At 31.4% G+C, this 19,898-nt stretch overlaps 1 protein-coding gene across 1 annotated transcript in view; it reads right to left on the bottom strand.

Moving 5' to 3' along the window:
• LOC105563274 overlaps window positions 1–19,898 on the bottom strand; it is a 24,212-nt gene that overhangs the window by 2,089 nt on the left and 2,225 nt on the right. Inside the window, exons 3-31 of the mRNA XM_012014739.1 lie at window positions 17,425–17,830; window positions 17,137–17,292; window positions 16,510–17,041; window positions 15,926–16,164; window positions 14,764–15,149; window positions 14,197–14,483; window positions 13,563–13,747; window positions 13,055–13,222; window positions 12,370–12,522; window positions 11,433–12,038; window positions 10,936–11,091; window positions 10,082–10,568; window positions 9,543–9,781; window positions 8,668–9,026; window positions 8,224–8,501; window positions 7,948–8,129; window positions 7,571–7,738; window positions 6,904–7,056; window positions 6,753–6,831; window positions 5,365–5,888; window positions 5,002–5,163; window positions 4,576–4,872; window positions 4,282–4,465; window positions 3,854–4,010; window positions 3,213–3,469; window positions 2,488–3,122; window positions 1,988–2,155; window positions 1,435–1,596; window positions 1,277–1,355 (exon numbers count right to left, since the gene is read on the bottom strand). Coding sequence (XP_011870129.1) covers window positions 1,277–1,355; window positions 1,435–1,596; window positions 1,988–2,155; window positions 2,488–3,122; window positions 3,213–3,469; window positions 3,854–4,010; window positions 4,282–4,465; window positions 4,576–4,872; window positions 5,002–5,163; window positions 5,365–5,888; window positions 6,753–6,831; window positions 6,904–7,056; window positions 7,571–7,738; window positions 7,948–8,129; window positions 8,224–8,501; window positions 8,668–9,026; window positions 9,543–9,781; window positions 10,082–10,568; window positions 10,936–11,091; window positions 11,433–12,038; window positions 12,370–12,522; window positions 13,055–13,222; window positions 13,563–13,747; window positions 14,197–14,483; window positions 14,764–15,149; window positions 15,926–16,164; window positions 16,510–17,041; window positions 17,137–17,292; window positions 17,425–17,830 — 7,844 coding nt within the window. The remainder of the gene's footprint in view (window positions 1–1,276; window positions 1,356–1,434; window positions 1,597–1,987; window positions 2,156–2,487; window positions 3,123–3,212; window positions 3,470–3,853; window positions 4,011–4,281; window positions 4,466–4,575; window positions 4,873–5,001; window positions 5,164–5,364; window positions 5,889–6,752; window positions 6,832–6,903; window positions 7,057–7,570; window positions 7,739–7,947; window positions 8,130–8,223; window positions 8,502–8,667; window positions 9,027–9,542; window positions 9,782–10,081; window positions 10,569–10,935; window positions 11,092–11,432; window positions 12,039–12,369; window positions 12,523–13,054; window positions 13,223–13,562; window positions 13,748–14,196; window positions 14,484–14,763; window positions 15,150–15,925; window positions 16,165–16,509; window positions 17,042–17,136; window positions 17,293–17,424; window positions 17,831–19,898) is intronic.

Genomic DNA, 19,898 nt, shown 5'->3' on the forward strand with positions numbered 1-19,898 from the left:
TGATACTAGACAGATGGTGCAACATATTTGTAATAAGATACTTCAAAATTCCTAGATAGCAGTGCCTGATGATCAGATTTAATCATGTCATGATCTTCCGATATTGATGGAAATATGACGTACGTTTTGTAGTCATATTATAATGATACATATCGTGAGCACAAGTTAACATACACAGAGGAAAAGTATGAAATCACATATTGACATTACTTTTAAATTCGTGATGCTCATACACTGATTACAATAATTAACTAACATTTGTTATACGTTTTGTACGGCTAGTATTTTCGTTATTATTCTACATTACAGAGCTCAAAAGAATATTTTGGAACATTATTCTAACAATAAGTATGGGTTATGATATTTTTCTCATCAATCTCATCATACGATATTTATAAATATATCATGTGATGAGATTATAAGAAATATATCACAACTTATACTCTCTTAGGTTAATCTGTACTTAGGTTAAAATAAAAATCAATATTTTGTAAACGTTTGTCTTAAATAATGTTGAGGACATCATCTTTTTCATAGAGGGCAAATTAGCACTTTGCTATATGTAATTCCGACATTTATAGCTATTATTGGATATACATAACTTGGATAGGGTGACCGCAATTTATTTTTGTCACCTTTGTGAGATACATGAAGACATTATGAACTCAGAATGCATATATTTTGTTATCGGAGTCATGACATGACTGCGATCTGACAAGGGGAGGGCCAACATATGTTCTCTCCGATTTTAATGAGCTTGATATATGTTGCACAACTACACCTCCCTTAATAATAGGTAAAACCATTCGACCATACGCTCAAGCATTCGCGAGAAAAATTTATTTAAAATTTTTCCACATGCGTATGTACCGAGTCGCTCACAAAATATCTCGCGAATGCTTGAGCGTATGGTCGAATGGTTTTACCTATTATTAAGGGAGGTGTAGTATTGCAACATATATCAAGCTCATTAAAATCGGAGAGAACATATGTTGGCCCTCCCCTTGTGAGCAGCATATAAGCCCGCATCAGTGACTATGTTTGTTATCATGTTTGTGAGACACATAAGCGACAATATGAGCTCAGAATGCATATATTTTGCTATCTGGGTTATAATACTGACAAGCAGTTGAGTTAATTTACTTTGCGTAAAATATGCAAGTTATTTTTAATGCGAATATACAATACATGTTTTATTAAATTTCTCTTTTTAGAAATTTAAGCTCTTTTGTCTTGTCATTTTTATTTTTTAAAATAAGAACTTTGAATAATTTACCGTATCATATTGATTCTCATTCGATATATGCGATGCCACATCAACAAACAAATCTGCGACTTCGTCCCACTTTCTGAAACTGTAACGACAATATACAAACGTAAGAAGTTCATTGCTATAATAGTATAGACTATAGATAGTACTGTAATGACACTCACAATAGATGCAGCTCTTCGATATGTGTTATTAAAAAGTTCAGGGTAACATTTACACCTACTGGACCTGCGCTGTACACGGAAGCAAACACCGCTGAAACATCTTGTCGACGAATGGCAGTATAACTGGCAGGATCGTATTTTTCAATAGCTCTGCCTAAGTAACTGTTAAAAAAAAATTATCGTAAATCGACTGAAACCGCCCTGGGATGTATCTAACTAAGAAATCAGAAAGATTATTATGACTGTTATAATTTTAATGAATTCTATGATGTTATAATACGGGAAAATAAATTTATCATAAATACGCTTACTGACGAACATTACAAAATTAAATTAATTATGTAGATGATTTTTTTGAGTTAGGTTTAGTTAAGTTTCAGTTAATCAAGAGTGTTAGAATTTTTCTCTACTTTAACATTTCTAAATTATTCTGTGAACATATACTGAAATATACATATATTAATTACGGGTTAATGAACTAAAAGCATAACACTTAAAGTCCTTTTTTGTTTAAAATAGTTGATGTTATTGCATCATTTGTTTGGGGACTTACTTTTGGAGCACTGTCTCATTTATCGAACACCCGAGTGTACTTATAATGATCTTCTTCTGTGAGACAAAGTTTGTCTTTAGATATTGATTCCATAAGAATTCCCAATCATCTGTACTTCCTTCTCTTATTGCGGTACAATAAACAGCTGGTCGTGCGTTCCGTGGAATTCTATAAATAAGAAAGTATTAGTTATAAATAACATATTTTATAAAGAAATAAACTGTGATTGCGGTACACTGATAAATTTAATTCTTTCTCGCGTCTCTCTATCAACATATACTTATTAAAAATCTAATATAAGTTTATAATTCTAATTATTTTTTTAATTATTTGTATCTTGAAATGTATATTACAATTTTCCAAAATAATTTTAAATCGTAATATCTTCAGTCTCAATATCTATTTAGTTTGGTTGAAAATATGGAAAGTATATCAGACATTTACGATTAAAAAAATTGTTATTAATTTAATGATTTTATTAAAACTTGTCGGAATCTTACGGTGCGAAATTCTCCCTCCAAGCCGCAAATAGATCTACAGAGTTTTTTATACATTCCGTTTTGTGTAACTTGCAAGCCCATTGAAGGATTATTTCCCGGTTTAATTTGTCTAAATGCTCATCATCATCGTGATCATCGAATCCTATTTCATCATACATCGTAGATAATAATTCCAAAACATATCCATTTAGATCTTTCTGGTAAGTCTGTTGTTCAAATCTTCCATAAATGAATGCTAAGCCATTAAAGAATGCTTTCCAGGGTAAATGATTTGTTTCTTGTCTCAAATATGTCGTTGCATTCATCAACAATTCATATTCTATGTAGTCAGCACGAGCCAAGTTAAAAAGATCGTCTATAATTTGAGCACGATTTAAAACATTGATAGCTTCAAATCCTTTACTATTTAGCTTATAAATTAATTTCTTCCACGAGGAATAATCGTAATTGACACGGTAGAAACCAGTTTGTTTATAATTTAAGATAAACCAATCGTTAGTAGAATTAACATATATTCTCTGAGGTTCTGGTCCTAGCCATATTTTATGCTCGAAACTGTTTGATGGAACAAATACATCAATTGGTATCCAATAATACTCATTGTCAGAGATATTTCTATTCATTGGGAAACGTTCCTGTGGCACAATATATTAAATTAATTTGTGGAATTTTAGAAATTTATGTGAGAAAATGCTAGGAGAACAATTATAATTATATAATATTACCTGAGTAAGCGTTAATATGTCATTAGTTAATGTAGCATTGACCACCGGATATCCCGGTTGATTTGTCCAAGTATTCATAACTTCTTCGATGCTTACATTTCTATGGTCAGTGTTTATCGATACAAATAACTCGAAACTATCCCATAAATCTGTAGGACGTGCCGTAAGATATTTTCGTTTTGTTAAATAATCACGAAGTGCCAATATATGAACTTCTTGGTCAAATGCATTGAATATCATTCGTAAGACACTGGCGGCTGTAATATAAAAATATTTTAATAGTAAACAAAAAGGGAATGTTTAATAAAACATTGAACTTCAAATATCTATCTATAAATATATGTATGTATAAAAGCACTAATAAAGTATTTTGCATTCGTAAAACATTATGATACTCGTATAAACAGCTTTTATTTATATGTATAATACAATAAATTTATAGTTTCATAAATTATAATGAGAATTTAATGTTTTGTATAAGTTTTACTATGTTTTATTTATAAAATCTTATATTATGATAGCAGTAATAAAATTTATTAGAATTTGTAAAGAACATTTTTAGTAGAAATTTCCTTGAGGATGTTATATGTTACACATTACGTGTTTTGATCAATATGATGTAATATGATAATTATACATACATTTTCCGTAAGTGACATAGTCAAAAATATTAGCTATTTCTTCCGGTGTTGTGACGGGATTTGTCATTGGGTGTGCTGAAATCGAAGCATCTTTTGACAGAGCAGACTGCAGCTCGTAAACCACGAATTGATCCATGAAATTATATTTTGGATGTATCTGAGAAGATAATGCAAGTAGAAATTATTACATTTGTTATTTATAATCTTTGTTTATTATTGTTCTATTATTGTAAAAATTCAGGTTAATGGTAAATTATAGTTCTTTAAAAATTTGAGTGAATTTTAAAAGTGAGATAATTAAACATATTGATTAATTTCTCGAATTTTTGAAGAAAAGTAAATTTACTGCATTCCAAAGAATAAAAGTTCCATTTGTGGTGGAAGTAAAATATAATTTCTCTTTTATGCAAATATCAGTAATTACGTACCCGATCAGATATAAACCATTCAAAATATTGCGCGAAACCTTCGTTGAGCCAAATATAATCCCACCAGTCGCACGTAACGAGATTTCCGAACCACATGTGAGTGAGTTCGTGCGCTATTACGGTGATAAGGTATTTTTCGAAGGTGGATGTAACTTCTTCCTGATTATAGAAAAGTCCGTATTCACTGTTGAAGAAATCACGTTCTTTGTACGATATAAAAACTCACTGTATGTATAAAATCTCAATGACACATAGATATGTGTTCCGATAATAGTTAAGGAAAAATAATCTTACCGGAAGGTAACAAGGCCCCAATTCTCCATCGCACCCATTGAGAGATCTGGAATTCCCACCAAGTCTAGCTTGGGCAAAGTATAATTGATGCCGGTAATATTCTGCAACTCGTCAATAACTTCAACGCCAATATATTGAGCGTATTTGCCATGTATCACGATTTCCGGTCTACCCCATACGTTGAGAGTTGCGTTTTCATCATCCACAGACTCAAATTCGGAGACAACAAATGCTACCAGATACGTCGACATAACAACGTTGCTAGTGTGGAAAGTGTCCACCGTGTAATTACCGTCCCTAAGTAACAAGTAAATGTAATAAGATAACATTGCTGATATAAGTACTTTTTACTCAAGAATTACACAGAAAAGCATATAGTGTATCCAGTTTAAGATTTGTAAAATGTATAATTGTATGTATACTTACGTTAGACTTATGGCATCTGTTTTGAGTGGCATATTACTTCGCGAGTTGTAATGATTTAGCCTTTGAATGTTAATTGTGAATTTTGATTTAAATGCTGGTTCGTCTAAACAGGGGAAAGCCTGTCTAGCATACGTAGGCGCAAATTGTGTTGTAGCCAACCAACTGTGAAAAAATGAAATAAGTATTGAAGACTGATATATAATTAATTAATTACATATTTTTACTTTTGTGCATTAATATTTTTATTAATTCATAATTATTAAGAGTTTAATCAAAAAGTTGAACAGTAAGATTACCAAACTGTATTTATTTTCTTTTAATAAACGATACCAAGGTGTTAGTTATTTATGAATTTATACTCACTGCTGCACCCCTTCACTGTCAAAATACGAACTACGATAGAATCCATTCATATCATCATTAAGAATTCCGTTAAAATTAATTTTCACTTGTATCTTCTCATTCGTATGCACATAGGCGGATAAATATATTTTTAGTACTTGTTGCGGACCATGTTCTTTGTAACTCAGTATTTTTATTTCTGAATAATTTTCTCTGAAGACGTTGATATTTGATGAGATATTGAGTTTGTGAGAATTGAGAGTTATTAACGTAGTACTTTCCCGAACTGTCATTTGTATTTCCACACCTCCGTCAAAGACACCTTCTTCCATGTGAGGTGTGAGATATATGTTGTACAAGTTTGGCTCAAGCGTCTTCGGCAAGCGGTACATGTTACTTGAAAATAGATTGTCCAATGCTTCGAAAATTACTGGAACTTTTCTCTCATACCAATCGAACTCATATTTCGCTGTTTCCAAATAGGAATCGACAGATATCTTGAATCTCGGTTCTTTCTTAACCAGCAAGTCGAGTAAGTTTTCATACTGCGAGTAAAACATAAATCGAATACATCTTGATTAATTAGTTGACAAGAATTTTAAATGAATAATTACAAAGAATTTAGGTAGCCCAACTTGTAAATCTTAAATCTTTCTGAAAATCGCGAATCTGGCTGGGGTAATATTTTTCGCAATAAAATTAATTTATACAGGACGGGGAAAATGGGGGGGGGGTATTGAATGCAAAATGTAGCATCAGAAAAATACGAATTGTATTTGAAAAATAATTATCGAATCGAATACGTGAATCTGTTGACGATAATAATTCCACGTGTAAGATAAACTGCGTTATGTCCGAAAAAGAAATCGGCGCGTAGAACTAATGTGGAAAGAAACGGTATATAGATTCACGATTTTCAGAAAGATTTAAGTTTTGCAAGTTGGGCTACCTACATCTTGCCTTGTGACCCACATTGGCGTGTTCTCATATATTGTTTAGTTCTTGATAAGGGTCTTACTTGAAAGTTTATTAGTAAGAATTTGTTTTATTTAAGTAAAATATCTGGTAAAATATGAAGATGGTAACGGAAATATTCGGCAAGTTCGAATAGTGTAGATTGTTTAATGATAAAACTTGGTTATTTTATTTTAAATATTTTATTTTACTTAATTAATAAATGCTTTTCATTTCGTATTGAACAGAATGTGTGCATATACAGAAAGAATATTTAATCGTGCTGTTCTTTATGAAAATTGTTTAGAATTTAAAATACAGTGTCTTACTTTATTATCTTTCATATTTTTCGAGATATTTGGTTAGTTTAATTTAAAGTGCGACAGCCAGTAGATTTTTTCTTGTAACTTTAATTAAAAATTAAAATTAGTTAAAAATATATCATGATACATTACCTGTTTATAAAGATCAGAAGTGGATAATCTGCTTGCCAAAGCGCTCACTATATTTTCGATTTTTGTATAATCACCATAACTGTAATTAAAAATGGTATGTCATGCTGCGTCGTTATACAATTTTTATCACTGTGCAAAATTAGTTACTCACTATCGGTTCAGTATATCTTCATAAGAAGTTTCGATCACTTTCATGACAACTTCAACACCAATCAAACTTGCATCGTAAACGTTCGAAAATACTTTCGCGCTATCTTGATACCGTATATTCACAGAATCCTTAATAATCGCTTCTCGCAATAACCTTGATTTAATGAAAGAAACAGATAAATTTGTTATAATTAATAAAATTAATGAGCATTGCAATTCTTCTTAACAAAATTTAATAAATTGTCTGTTTATCACAAAATTAAGGAGATTCTTGACAGAGTTGCACCTCTTTACATCTTTTGCATCTACAGTTCTCAGTTCATAGGAACATTTGTGTAATACCCAATTATATTCTCTGATTTAGTCCGAACAGAAAGACACTTTCGATCTATACACATAAACCATATAGTTTGCTTATTACACAAATGTTTCTTTAAACTGAAAACTCTAGGTGCAAAAGGTGCAAAAAGATGCAATGCAGTCAAACATCTCCTTAACACATGAATATTAGAAAAATTTCAAAATAAGATGCATCTTTGTAATTTCTACGCAACATATGTGCTATTATTGTGTTATATTTAGAAAATTATTAATAAAAGTAATTTATGGATGCCAATTTCTTATGAGTTATAATTCGATATTAACAATAAAAAGAATATTGTACATACCTTTCTAAATCATCCCTGTTTTCTGAACAAGCTAATGAACTAAGAATTACAAGTTTATCTGTAGTCACATTACTGTTTAGGTACTCGTTCCATAAAATTTCATAATTATCTCTTGAGTTCATTCTCATGGCTGTGCAGTAAACAGCATCGCGATAATTTGGTGGTATTCTGTAAAATAATCAATAATTAACAAAATCTAATTAATATAATGTTACATACACGCGCGCGTGAGCGCATCTTATTTTATTTATATATTTGTTTTTTCCTGTACTTTTGACACAATTACATACGACGTTTATGCATTGTACAACCATTTCTATTTTCATTGCGCTATGGAAGAAAATGACTGGATATATTTTAATTTTTTTTGGACTTACATAATTGAATGTTTTTTCTGTTGGAAATATTTTGCAGCGTAAAATTTACAATCTACTACATCTAATTTACAGGCCCATTTGCGAGTATGTATTCTTAACATTTTAGTTAAATCGTCGTCGATCTCACGATCCTCAAAGCCTAACCGTGTGTAAAGTCCTTCTATTAATAATGTTAACCATTTCTGAAAATATTTTATAAATATTAATTTTTATATATATACACACACACACACACACAACACACTCATATTTATTGTATAAGTGTAACGTACGTACTTTATATAAGTGTTCAATTTCACGTCCTGCAAAACGGTTGTTCAAGTAAGGCAGATTATTGAAGAACGCACGCCAAGGGAAATAATTATTTTCTTTCTCCAAATACATTGTAGCGGATATAACAGTTTTGTAATCGATGTAATCTGCTCTTGCAAGATTCATAAGATCATCAATTAATGCTGCGCGATTAATTTCGTGAATTGTTTGAAAATCTTGGTTGTTAAGATAATCAATCAACTCCATCCAATGCTTTTTGTTATAATTAACGCGATAGTAACCTGAAAACAAATTGTACATTTGTAAATGCAAATATCTTAAAATAGCGAATATCATCGAATAACGCAGATACAAGTCGGTAAAAGTTGTTAAATTTCTAAATTTTGCTCATTAAATTTATCATTCTTTTCGATGAGTGCTAATTTCTAATTTGCTTTGTCCAGTCACCTGATTGTTGGGTGTTGAATAGTAAAAGTGAGTCTGATGACTTTTCTATTTTTTCCATGTTTTTTGTTAACCATAATTTTGAAGTGGTATCAGAGTAATCTGAACTATTCTGCACTGATGCCCATGTAATTGGGATGTGCCACAGAGTTTTATCAGAGTTATTGTCATGTTCTTTAAGGAAGAAACGTTTTTGAACCAAAATTATAGCACATTTTTGAACATCGACATTAACGACAGGATAACCGGGTTGAGTTGTCCACGTGTCTAAGATGACTGTGATATCGTCTTTTAGTCCTTTCTCATCTAGTTTTAGTTGAAATGAGGCGTACAAATCTTTTGGCTCGGCAACGCTGTAACTTCTAAAAAATGAAACAAGAAATTATTTCTTCTTCTTAAATCATGTGCTTATTTACAAAATAAATTTTAAAGGTGTTAGGTAATATCTTAAACATTAGAATAATGTTCCTCGTCTCATTAAAATCTGCTATAGATATTTATACACTTTATACATAGATATACTTTGTATAAGGTTATGTTATTTATACAGATATACTTTAATTTTTATTCTTTCTCTTGCACTTACGTACCAATCATCAATTTTTCTTTCGACACAATTTTATTATTAAGACTAGTTCGATTAATTTAAAGTTCTCTTTACTATTATAAATGTTTTAATTAACGTATATCGTACATTTTACTTACATTTTGCAACTTTTATAAAAATATCTTTGTAATGTAAATAAATTAATATATGTATATATTTGTTTGAATAATATTTAATCAAACAAACTTTTGATAATTATGAATTAACATCAGAGAAACTGCATTCGTTAAATTAATAAAAGAATTATTTGTAGTCTCAAAATGTTACATACTTTTGTTTAAGATAGTCACTTAATGCATCATTGAATATTTCAGTTCCAAATACTTTTTCGACCATTCTCAATACGCTAGCAGCTTTAGCATAATTAATTGTGTCAAATATGCTGTGAATTTCACGAGGAGTAGTTACATCATGACTCATGGGATGTGTAGATTTAGAACTGTCTGCACTGAAAGCAGAATGTACTTGGTCCACCACAAATTGTGATTCCAACGTATCGTCTTCAAATGCCTAGAAAGCGAATAATTTATTGTTTAAAGAAATGCTTATCCCATCTAGTTAGAATAATACTTGTATTTTAATATTTATTTTTCTATTATTTATTTTTCTTATTGTATTAAAATGTAAAAAATGCTGCATGTATGCAGTAGAAGAATATGTCTGTAATTTCCGTATTTGCGATATAAAACTATTTTAGACTGTTCGTAAAAACTCACAGACATAGTGATAGTGATATAATTAATAGTGATCAAAGATTTCGTGTATCTTTAATTCATAATTACGTCGGCGGGGAATATTTTTATTACGTACACGGGCTGGAGCATGGTATTGGAAGTATCTAGCAAATCCTTCGTTCAACCACAGATATTTCCACCACAGAGGACTGACCAAATTTCCGAACCATTGATGGGAGATTTCATGAGCAATCACGTTTCTGATATCTAGCTTATTTGTTATCGGCGAGTGATTCTCGTCATATAACATACTCGCTTCCCTGTATGTTAAAAGGCCCCAGTTCTCCATTGCGCCTGATGAAAAATCGGGTAGCGCTGCCATAAATAATTTTGGGAGTTGATATTTTTGGTTGTACGTCTCCTCGAAGAATTCCAACAATGGAGACATTACTTCTAAAGCGTAAGAGGTTTGACTAATGGCGTTGGGACGTGCGTATACCGCTAATTTAATTCCATCACTTGTTTCCCCAGATTTAGACTTAAAATCAGAAACAATAAGAGCCACTAAATATGTCGACATCAGTTTTGTCTCGAGGAAAGTGTATGTGAGCTGACCATTTTCACTGCAACATTTTGTTAATATGTAATTTTAGTTTTTGTATTTCAACAGGTTTTATAAAAGTCATGTAATAATTGTTTTAAATTTATAGTATGCTCTATATATTATTAACACTAATAATTTTTTCAAAGGGAAATATTTATGATATTCTAAATAATTTCTTTAAAGTACCTACGTTTTTGTATTAAAAAATATTAAATATCAAATTATAATAAATTATCAAACTTTTGGTTTTTTAAAGACAAGAATGGTTAATAATAATATAATACTAAAGTAAAATATTTGTACTTGATTAAAAATTTGTAGTTGATTATGAAAAAGGGAGCATTTAATTCCATTATCCTAACAAATACATTTAGATTTGTACATACGATCTGGTTATTGATTTCCAGTCCATATTACTGATTGATTGGTAATCGGGTGGCACGGTAACTTCTATAGTAAAGACTGCTTTCATCGCTGGTTCATCGAAGCAAGGAAACATTTTTCTAGCGCCGACAGGTTCTAAGTGAGAGGCTGCTAGCCATCTAATACATAAATTTTGCACAAAATCTTTAATGCAAGAATTTTAAAAGTAAAAATGTAATAGTAAGATTTTTTTTGCCTTTCATATATTATCTTCTTTCTCTCTTATTTATTAATTTTTTAAAATAAATAATTGTAATTTAAAATTTAAACAAAATTACGGTTATAATATTATTGTTAAGTAAGCGATAGTAATTGCAATCGTTTTTAGAGATTTTCCTTAAAATTGTTCTTGGCATTTTTATATAAGCACAAGTTCCTTAAAACGAAAAAGATATTTGAGAACGTATCTCCTGCTAATTCGTATGACGCAAATTAAGTGAATGCAATAATATTTATTTACCTCGTTTCTCCCTTCTCATTCAAGTAAGAACTTTTGTAGAAGCCACGAAGCTCTGTAGCGTTCAAATTACTTTTGTACTTGATTTCGATGGTCAAATTAGTTCCCGTGGTTACTTCTTCTTCTAGATAAATAATGTAAAAGTCATATCGGTTTTCTACCTTTTTCTTTAGAATGTGCAAAGGATCTTTTTGACCATTGGCTGTGACGGTCACTTCTTTATGTTCAATGTTCGAAGAATGCAAAATGATCTGATCTGTCGGATGTGTTACATTGGCTGCGATCGTCACCTTTCCGTCAACGGTAAAATCCCCCTCAAGATAAGGTGTAACGGAAATAATATATTTTTGAGGATTTATATTGTTTGGTAAGCGATATCGTAGGTTATCATATTTTCGTAGCCACTGAGTTATAGATTCTGAAACGTATATAAACCAGTTCAATTCGTATTTAGCGATTTTTAAAGAAGAATCCAAAGATTTTTCGATTGACGTGAAGTCCGCTTTGTGCTTGTTTATGAGAGTTTCGAATTTGTTCACTAATTCGAATGTAGAGAGACGCTGCGACGCTCCATCCAGGATTGTGGCTATTGTACCCTGTCCTCCGTAGCTAAGTGAGAAAATAACATACTTGTATATCAAATCATGATCTTTACATATGCGTTGATATCGTCGATAGTAAATAATATTTTGTATTGTAAAGGAGAATTTAAAAAATATATTTTACGCGCAATGCATATTATACATATATTTATATGTATTACACACACACGTATATATACTATATGTATATTTGTATATATGTATAATATGTAATACTAGTGCATCGTTAATATCTTATATTTACTTATAGTGATTGAAATGTTAATTATATTCTACTTCGTTTTGAATGTTAATGTTAATATGTCATGTAAGTTTACAGTGTTATAAGGGTAACTTACTATTCTTCCATTTCTTTGTGATACTGGTCAACAAAATCAAGAACAGTCTCAGCACCAATCAGGCCAGAGTTATAAACGGCGGCGAAGACAGTCGTGCTGTCCTGTTTACGAATTTGATTCTTGTCAAAACTGCTAATGGCTTTAAGTAGATATCTGCACAAAAATAATAACAAAGTTGTCAGCATTGTACAGCACACGTACCATATTTGCGTAATAATGATGTCGTACTATTTTCCTATATTTGAATTGTATAGCTACAATTATATCATCCAAATTAAGTATCAAGAGTTGTTAAAAATTTTTAATTTTTATACAAACATATATTATTTATGTATCTAAATATTTTGTTATTAATTATACATATACTACAAACAATTAGAAAATGTTTAAACATTTTTTATATAGCTTATTAACATCTACATATATGTGGTGCGCAATTATTGTGTTCTTTTGTAACACAGTACTTTTTATATATTAAGCTATGTAATTTGTAAGATTTTTGCTCTGTAAGCTCCGTAGCTCTATTTTTTTATATCATTTTTCTGTTCTCGGTTGCTCCTTTTGCTTGACAGTGTTACATAGCTTCTAAAGAAATAGCATTACACAGCATTGCTTTACAGACTACATAGCTATAAGTTACTTATGCATGTGTTAAACACAATTTTTATGGCGTATCAAGTCTTACTCTTGTAAGATGCTAGTATCCTGACTGCATCCCAATGCGTTCAAAATCACTGTTTGGTCGGATGGATAATCGGAATTTGTATATTCTTCCCACAAAAATTTCCAATTATCAGGAGATCCATGTCTTATGGCTACGCAGTACGCTGTAGTTCTTTCATTTGGCTTAATACTGTAAAATATTAAACAATTTGATATTACTAGACTATAATTAAATTACTTTAAAAGTTAGAAAAATTTTTTTTAACATTAAATATAAAGTCCGAATGTTTCAACTTTCTATTATAAATAAGATAAATAAACGCAAAAAGGTTATATATTAGGAAGATTAGAAGGTATTTGAATATTGAATTTTATTGTGTACTATTCAATAAAAAATAGGAAATACTTTTCATGTGCTAAAAATTCGACTATTTTTAAATTGCTGAAACTCGACAAAAGTTGACCTATTTTTTTGGGTTAGTGTATACACTTATGAGGATAGAAACGAGAGAATGCTTTTATATTCGTACCGGATACCATCTGTTTTCCACTTTTGAAATTTTTCAGTATAAATTGTTACACATTCCTGATCGTCGAAATTACAAAGCCAATTATTGACCTCCCGTCGTAACAAAATTTGTAGCCAGTCATCATCTTCGCGATCTTCATATCCTAAGTGGAGATTTATATTTTCGAGAAGAGAATGAACATATACCTAGAGAAATATAAAATAATTTATATAACAGACTTTTAATGTAAAAATTTTAACATTTTATATTAAGTATGTTTTTATATTTAAAATAATATAACTATTTTTGAATTCTAATTGCTTAAATGTGTGTATAAATAGTTTTATAAAAAGAAAATATTAATTGCAAATTAACGATAACATGAAAAAGCTTTGAGAGACATATACAGTTAGTTGTGTGTAAGTCAACTTTCTGTAACATTAATTACAAATCTAATACATGTTACAAATCGTTTTTCTTGTTACTTATTTAACATCAAAAATCTTAAATTAATAGTTAATTAATTGTAAATTATTCCAAAGTTTTATATGTATAACAAACGATGTGGATAGCTTAGTACTTGTGAAACAAAATTGTGACTGCTTTTTTAACTATGTATAAATTGGTGTTCTATACTTAGTTAACAAAACCAAACCTTGAAGTTGAAATATGTTGCATCATGCCCAGTAAATCGCTTATTTAGATATTCAAAACCATTAAATGCTGCTTTAAAGGGCAGGTAATTTGTTTCTCTTTTAAGATAGAGCAATCCATCTAAAAGCGTATCATAATTTTGATAATTTGCTCTAGCCAGATTTAGTAGATCGTCTACAATGGCGGCTCTATTCAATACATGAATTTCGGAATTAGGATCTTCGCTGTTTTTTAAGGTATTGAAAATGTTCTTCCATCCAAGTTTGTTATAATTTACACGATAAAAACCTGTAATAAAAATATCATAGTTATTTTTTAACAATTTTTATATAAATTTACCTCAGAATTTATAATACTAATTAATCCTAGAAGATTTTTATTCCATATTTTTAACAACGTATATGTAAATTACTGCTTTGTAAAAATATGTCTTTCTTTCTATATAATTTATCTGATAAACTGATAATAATTTAACAATGAACGCATGATAATTACTTAATAATTATTTTTCTTATAAATGGTTTTGTAAATTATTTTTGTGCAGTTGAGAACGCTGTTCAGTACAAACCTGATGATTGAACGTTGAATACAACCCATTTTTCCGGGTTCATTTCAAAATATGCGGTGCTTTTGTTGTTAGACATCCAATACTTCGGGTGCATGTCACTGAAATCTGGGTTGTCTTGTGTAGCAAACGTGATAGGGATTTGCCAAGTGATATCTTTATCGGTATTTTCCAAGTTTCTCAAAAGGAAACGTTCTTGAGTAATACTCAATATACCATTGTCATTAATTGTAACTGATATAACGGGATATCCAGCTTTTGTAGTCCAGGTATCCATTACTGCTTTTACATCGATGTTTGATAGTGACGGATCTATTTCTGATTCGCTATTTATTTCTTCTTTTATTGCTACCCATAAAGCATCCGGATTGCTCAAACCTCTATCTTTGCTAAAAGATATACTCTGTTTGTAATAATTTCTTGATTATATCGAGTGAAAAAGACATATTTAGTATAAAATATTAATAATTTATAATGTTTTTAATTTACATTTCAATTATTTATAATCGAACGTATTAATGTGTAAGTATTTTGCATCATCAAATAATGCTGCAAGTCAGTTTAAGATAATATTAAAGATTTATATGTTTATGACAAGAATAAATATGGGAATCGTCGGTAGTTGATTAACAAAATGAAGGATTATTAAACGACTTTAGATTGGCAGGTGTTTTATTTGACCTGTTCTGACGTTTCGACCATCCGGGTTGTGGTCCTTTTCAAAGAAATAAATATTTCTTTGTCTTCGTTAATATGCTACAAAACGCGTTAATATCTATCAGAGCACAGAATTTCTGTGCCCTGAAGAGGACCAGTATTACTGGCCGAAACGTTGTAAAACTAATTCTGAATAAAGAGTTTGCCAGTAAAGTCGATTCCACACTTAACTATATATTTCTTGATTTCTCAACTGGCGTTGACATATCTGCTTTTGAATTGTTACCAGTGTAAAGTTGTCTAATAATCCTTTATTTCATTTATATGTTTAATTAACACAATACTAGATTCTTTTTCTAATTTTGTCTCGTTACATTAGTTTCTTTTACAAATTATTTGATGTATTATATTGTTCTTAAAGTTCATTATATACAAAAATCGAATATTTTTTAATCAAATTAAATATGTTTAAAATACAGTTATAATTACAGTTGATTGTAATATTTACTTGTTTTGTATGTATCTGCGTAATGCGTTCTCGAAAATCTCGGGTCCGAACAGGAGGCTCATCATACGGACTATACTGGCTCCCTTGTTATAGGTAATAGTATCTCCTATTCCTGCGATTTGCGATTTATTAAAGACATCCCGAGTCATTGGAAGAGAAGATTCAAGACCGTCCGCTATTAATGCAGTTTGATGTTGTTCCACCACGAATTGCTCTTTCATGTTCCAAGTTTCCTCGAGCTATAATAAAACAAAAATGTTAGAATATAAAAGCAAAATTTGTTAAATACAATTTTATTAAAAATGTAAAAATGTAAAACAATTTTTACATATGTGTATATCTTAATATTGATATGGACGTCTGGTAAATTTCAGCAACTCATTTTTAAGAATATCAAGGTATATTATAATAGGTATATGGTTTAAGCAAATCGTGCAAAACTGAAATTAATATTTATAAAAAATTACTAAAACTTAATATACATACATATTTGAAGTTTCTTTTAAAAATTATATTTTAAATTTATATTTGATGTGCGTATATTGTATAATATATTGATAGTAGTCCTAAATATTAGTTCTTACCTCCGCGGTACCGAAATATTGATAGTATGTGGCGAATGCTTCGCTAAGCCAAAGATAGCTCCACCATTCTGGTGTCACCAAATTTCCGAACCACATGTGCGCAAGCTCGTGAGCGATCACAGAAGATACGCTCTGCTTTGCTATCGCCGATGATTCCATCTCGTCGTATAACATCCGACTCTCGCGATATGTGACCAATCCCCAATTTTCCATGGCCCCAGCTGCGAAGTCAGGTACGGCCACCATGTCCATCTTGGTCAGGTTCGCCTTCTTATACGGTTCGTTGAATTTCTTCTCATACAGTTCGAGTGCTCGTCTTCCAACGTCTAAAGCGTATTGAGCTTGATCGATAGTGGTTGGTTTGGACCATACTTTAAATGTGACTGGATCTTCTTCTTTTTGATTTTTTTCTTTAAACATTTCATCTGGTGTTTTAGGAAGAGAATCAAATTCCGAAATGACAAAGGCCACTAAGTATGTGGACATTGGAATGCTTTCTTCGAAAATATCCCACATCTTAGTTCCTGGTTTCCTTAAAAGCAAATGGATCATATAATGCAAATGCATTAAAGCAAAAAAGGCTTATTCAGGGAAACAGTAGTAGTTATATTGTTCTTTGACACTTACAATCTCTCAGATTTTAGCAATGGCATATTACTGATGGTCTTATAATTTTCGTCTCTTGCTATACGGATCGTAAATTTTGCCTTAAAGCTTGGTTCGTCGAAGCATGGAAAGACATGTCTCGCGTGTGTTGTTTGAAATTGTGTTGCAGCTAGCCATCTATGGTGATAAGTAACAAAAATTGTATTACGAATTATCATAACGTTTTCAGGTGACCATAATATTTATAGTGCATATTTATTATTTCTCTTTGTTCTCATGAAAAAAATTCCATATTGATTTCTTACTTACTTAATCTCTCCGTTGTGGATGTAGGAACTTCTATAAAATCCAATCATGTTGTCGGATAAAACTCCATTGTATGTGAAAGATATTGTTAATTCCCCACCTTCAGGGATGGTTTCGGGGAGAGGAATAGTATACTTTTCAGTAGTATCTTCATACAAATTCGAATAACTATCAGCTGCATATGGTGCTTTAACCGAACACTGTATGTTTGTGAGGTTTCCCACGTGTAGTGTAACATTGTTAGTTGCACTTTTTGCGATAGCTTCAATTTTTACGATGCCCTCAAAGGTAAAGTCTTGAAAGTTTGGTATTAACTTAATATCATACGAAATGGGTTCAATGTCCTTTGGTAATCTGTAGTTTATGGAGTCGTCATTTTGAAAAAAATCTTCGTTTTGTCTAATAGTACCTGGAGAACATGTTGTATGAATAATCTCAAAGTTGTATATACGAAAGAATTTATTTCAAAAATATGTTCCAAAACTAACAAATCTGGCTATAACTTTACGTATAGTAATTAATAATCTAATTGCATCAGTAAAAATATGCAATACATATGTACAACACATGTATATGTTATATTGTATACAGATTGTTATAGTAAATGTTACTTTACTTTAATAGACACCTCATCAATGACCGTAATTGTGACATAGGGTAAGGTGGGGCAAAGGTCCGAAAAAATCTCAAATTTTGTTTTTCAGTCTTTGGTTATATAAAAGTAAACAAATTTCAAATGACTGGGCGAAGATCAATATCTGAGCCAACTAACATAGCAGTATCAGTTCATTTACCACTTAACTAAAAATGATGAATTTTTTTTGACCCCTACACCTGCGGACGTTTGCCCTTTTTTTGGGGGCAAAGATCCGCACATGCGGACTTTTGCCCCTCGGTAAAAAAACAATTAGGTATTTGTATGGTGAACGTCTTTATTCATCCAAGAATGTTTGCATATTGATCAAAGTTATTGGGAAAAGTTAACATCCCCTGAAAGCGACCAGAGCTCCCCAAAATTGGCTGAGACAGTCTTTTGACGACATCACTGCAGGAAATTTTATTTTCCTCGCTTGTTTCAGAAAATTTCGATTGTAGCTCGGGTGTAAAGGGCTTTACTTCGGTTTTCTTTTTGTAAGTCCTAAAAACGAAACTATACCCTATGCTACATACGAGGTGTGTCCCAAAAGTATCCGACCTCTGCATATATCTTTATCCTTGGGCATCCTATTGTGGAAAACAGGTATTCAGTATTTAAGGTGGACCTTTAGAAGTACCCCCACCAAGCGGTACGACCCAACACTTGTTCAGTCGGCAACGGTACGCAGTTGTGTGAGCGTCGAAAATTCCGAGCGTCGCATTTCACAAAATTCGTTCCATAGTGCCTACGGAAGAACAAAAGAATTCTCGAGGTCAAATTGTCAAAAACATCCTGGGGTTTATCAACAAAGATCCTGAGTTGCTTAAAAGAGTGCCAAGTTTTTGGCAAAATTTACAACACAAATTCTCTGCTCGACTCGTTCAGTCATTGTAAAATGCGACGCTCGGAGTTTTCGACGCTCACGCAACTGCGTACCATTGCCGACTGAACAGCTGTTGGGTCGTGCTGCTTAGTGGGGGTACTCCTAAAGGTCCACCCTAAATACTGAATACCTGTTTTCCACAATAGGATGCCCAAGGATAAAGATATATGCAGAGGTCGGATACTTTTGGGACACACCTCGTAAATATCAAACACTGGGGGGCAAAGATCCGCATGCGGCCTTTTGCCCCATTGGCACTGCGGATCTTTGCCCCATTTTTTAACATGACACTATAATGACAAGATGGAGTTCAAGCTTGGAGTAACATTAAAAATCTCTTTGTTGCGGCTAGCTCTGATCCTTATCAGATATGCAAATTGATATGGGGATTCGGAAGAAGTGTGAAAAATTATAATTTGCAGTCAAAGCTATGAGAATATTACATTTAAAGTGACAAAAACAGTTCTTACCTCATGATTAGCAAATGGCGCGATGTAATCACAAGATTTTTCGATGTTAGATTGGCACCACCTGTACCAACATGAAATTAGCTCCTAATCGCGTCAAAGTTTGTCGCGATTTTTAAAAAGCGCCTGCGGATCTTTACCCCGTGCGGATCTTTGCCCCACTTTACCCTATGTTGTCGAGGTCAATGACTTGTATAACCTTCAAAAGGTTTTATTTAGTAGTCATTATTTGTTAAGAAATTGTTAACAAAAAGTTTTATAAATATGATGTAATTTTCAGTATGTATTAAAAAGATATAGGAAGGGATTTATATAATATATAAATGTACAAGAAACGCATGGGTGAAAGATTTACTCTTCCCTCTGCACCCCTATCTCACAAAATATAATCGAACCCAAACCTATATCTAATTAAAATTATAATTAGGATTCGTAGAATTATATTCGTTATAGAAAATCGAGAAGCCACGTGGAACTATACAGGGTGTTT

This window comes from Vollenhovia emeryi, unplaced genomic scaffold, assembly GCF_000949405.1.
Source record: "Vollenhovia emeryi isolate VEMERY1.0 unplaced genomic scaffold, V.emery_V1.0 DF939179.1, whole genome shotgun sequence".
Lineage (NCBI taxonomy): Eukaryota > Metazoa > Arthropoda > Insecta > Hymenoptera > Formicidae > Vollenhovia > Vollenhovia emeryi.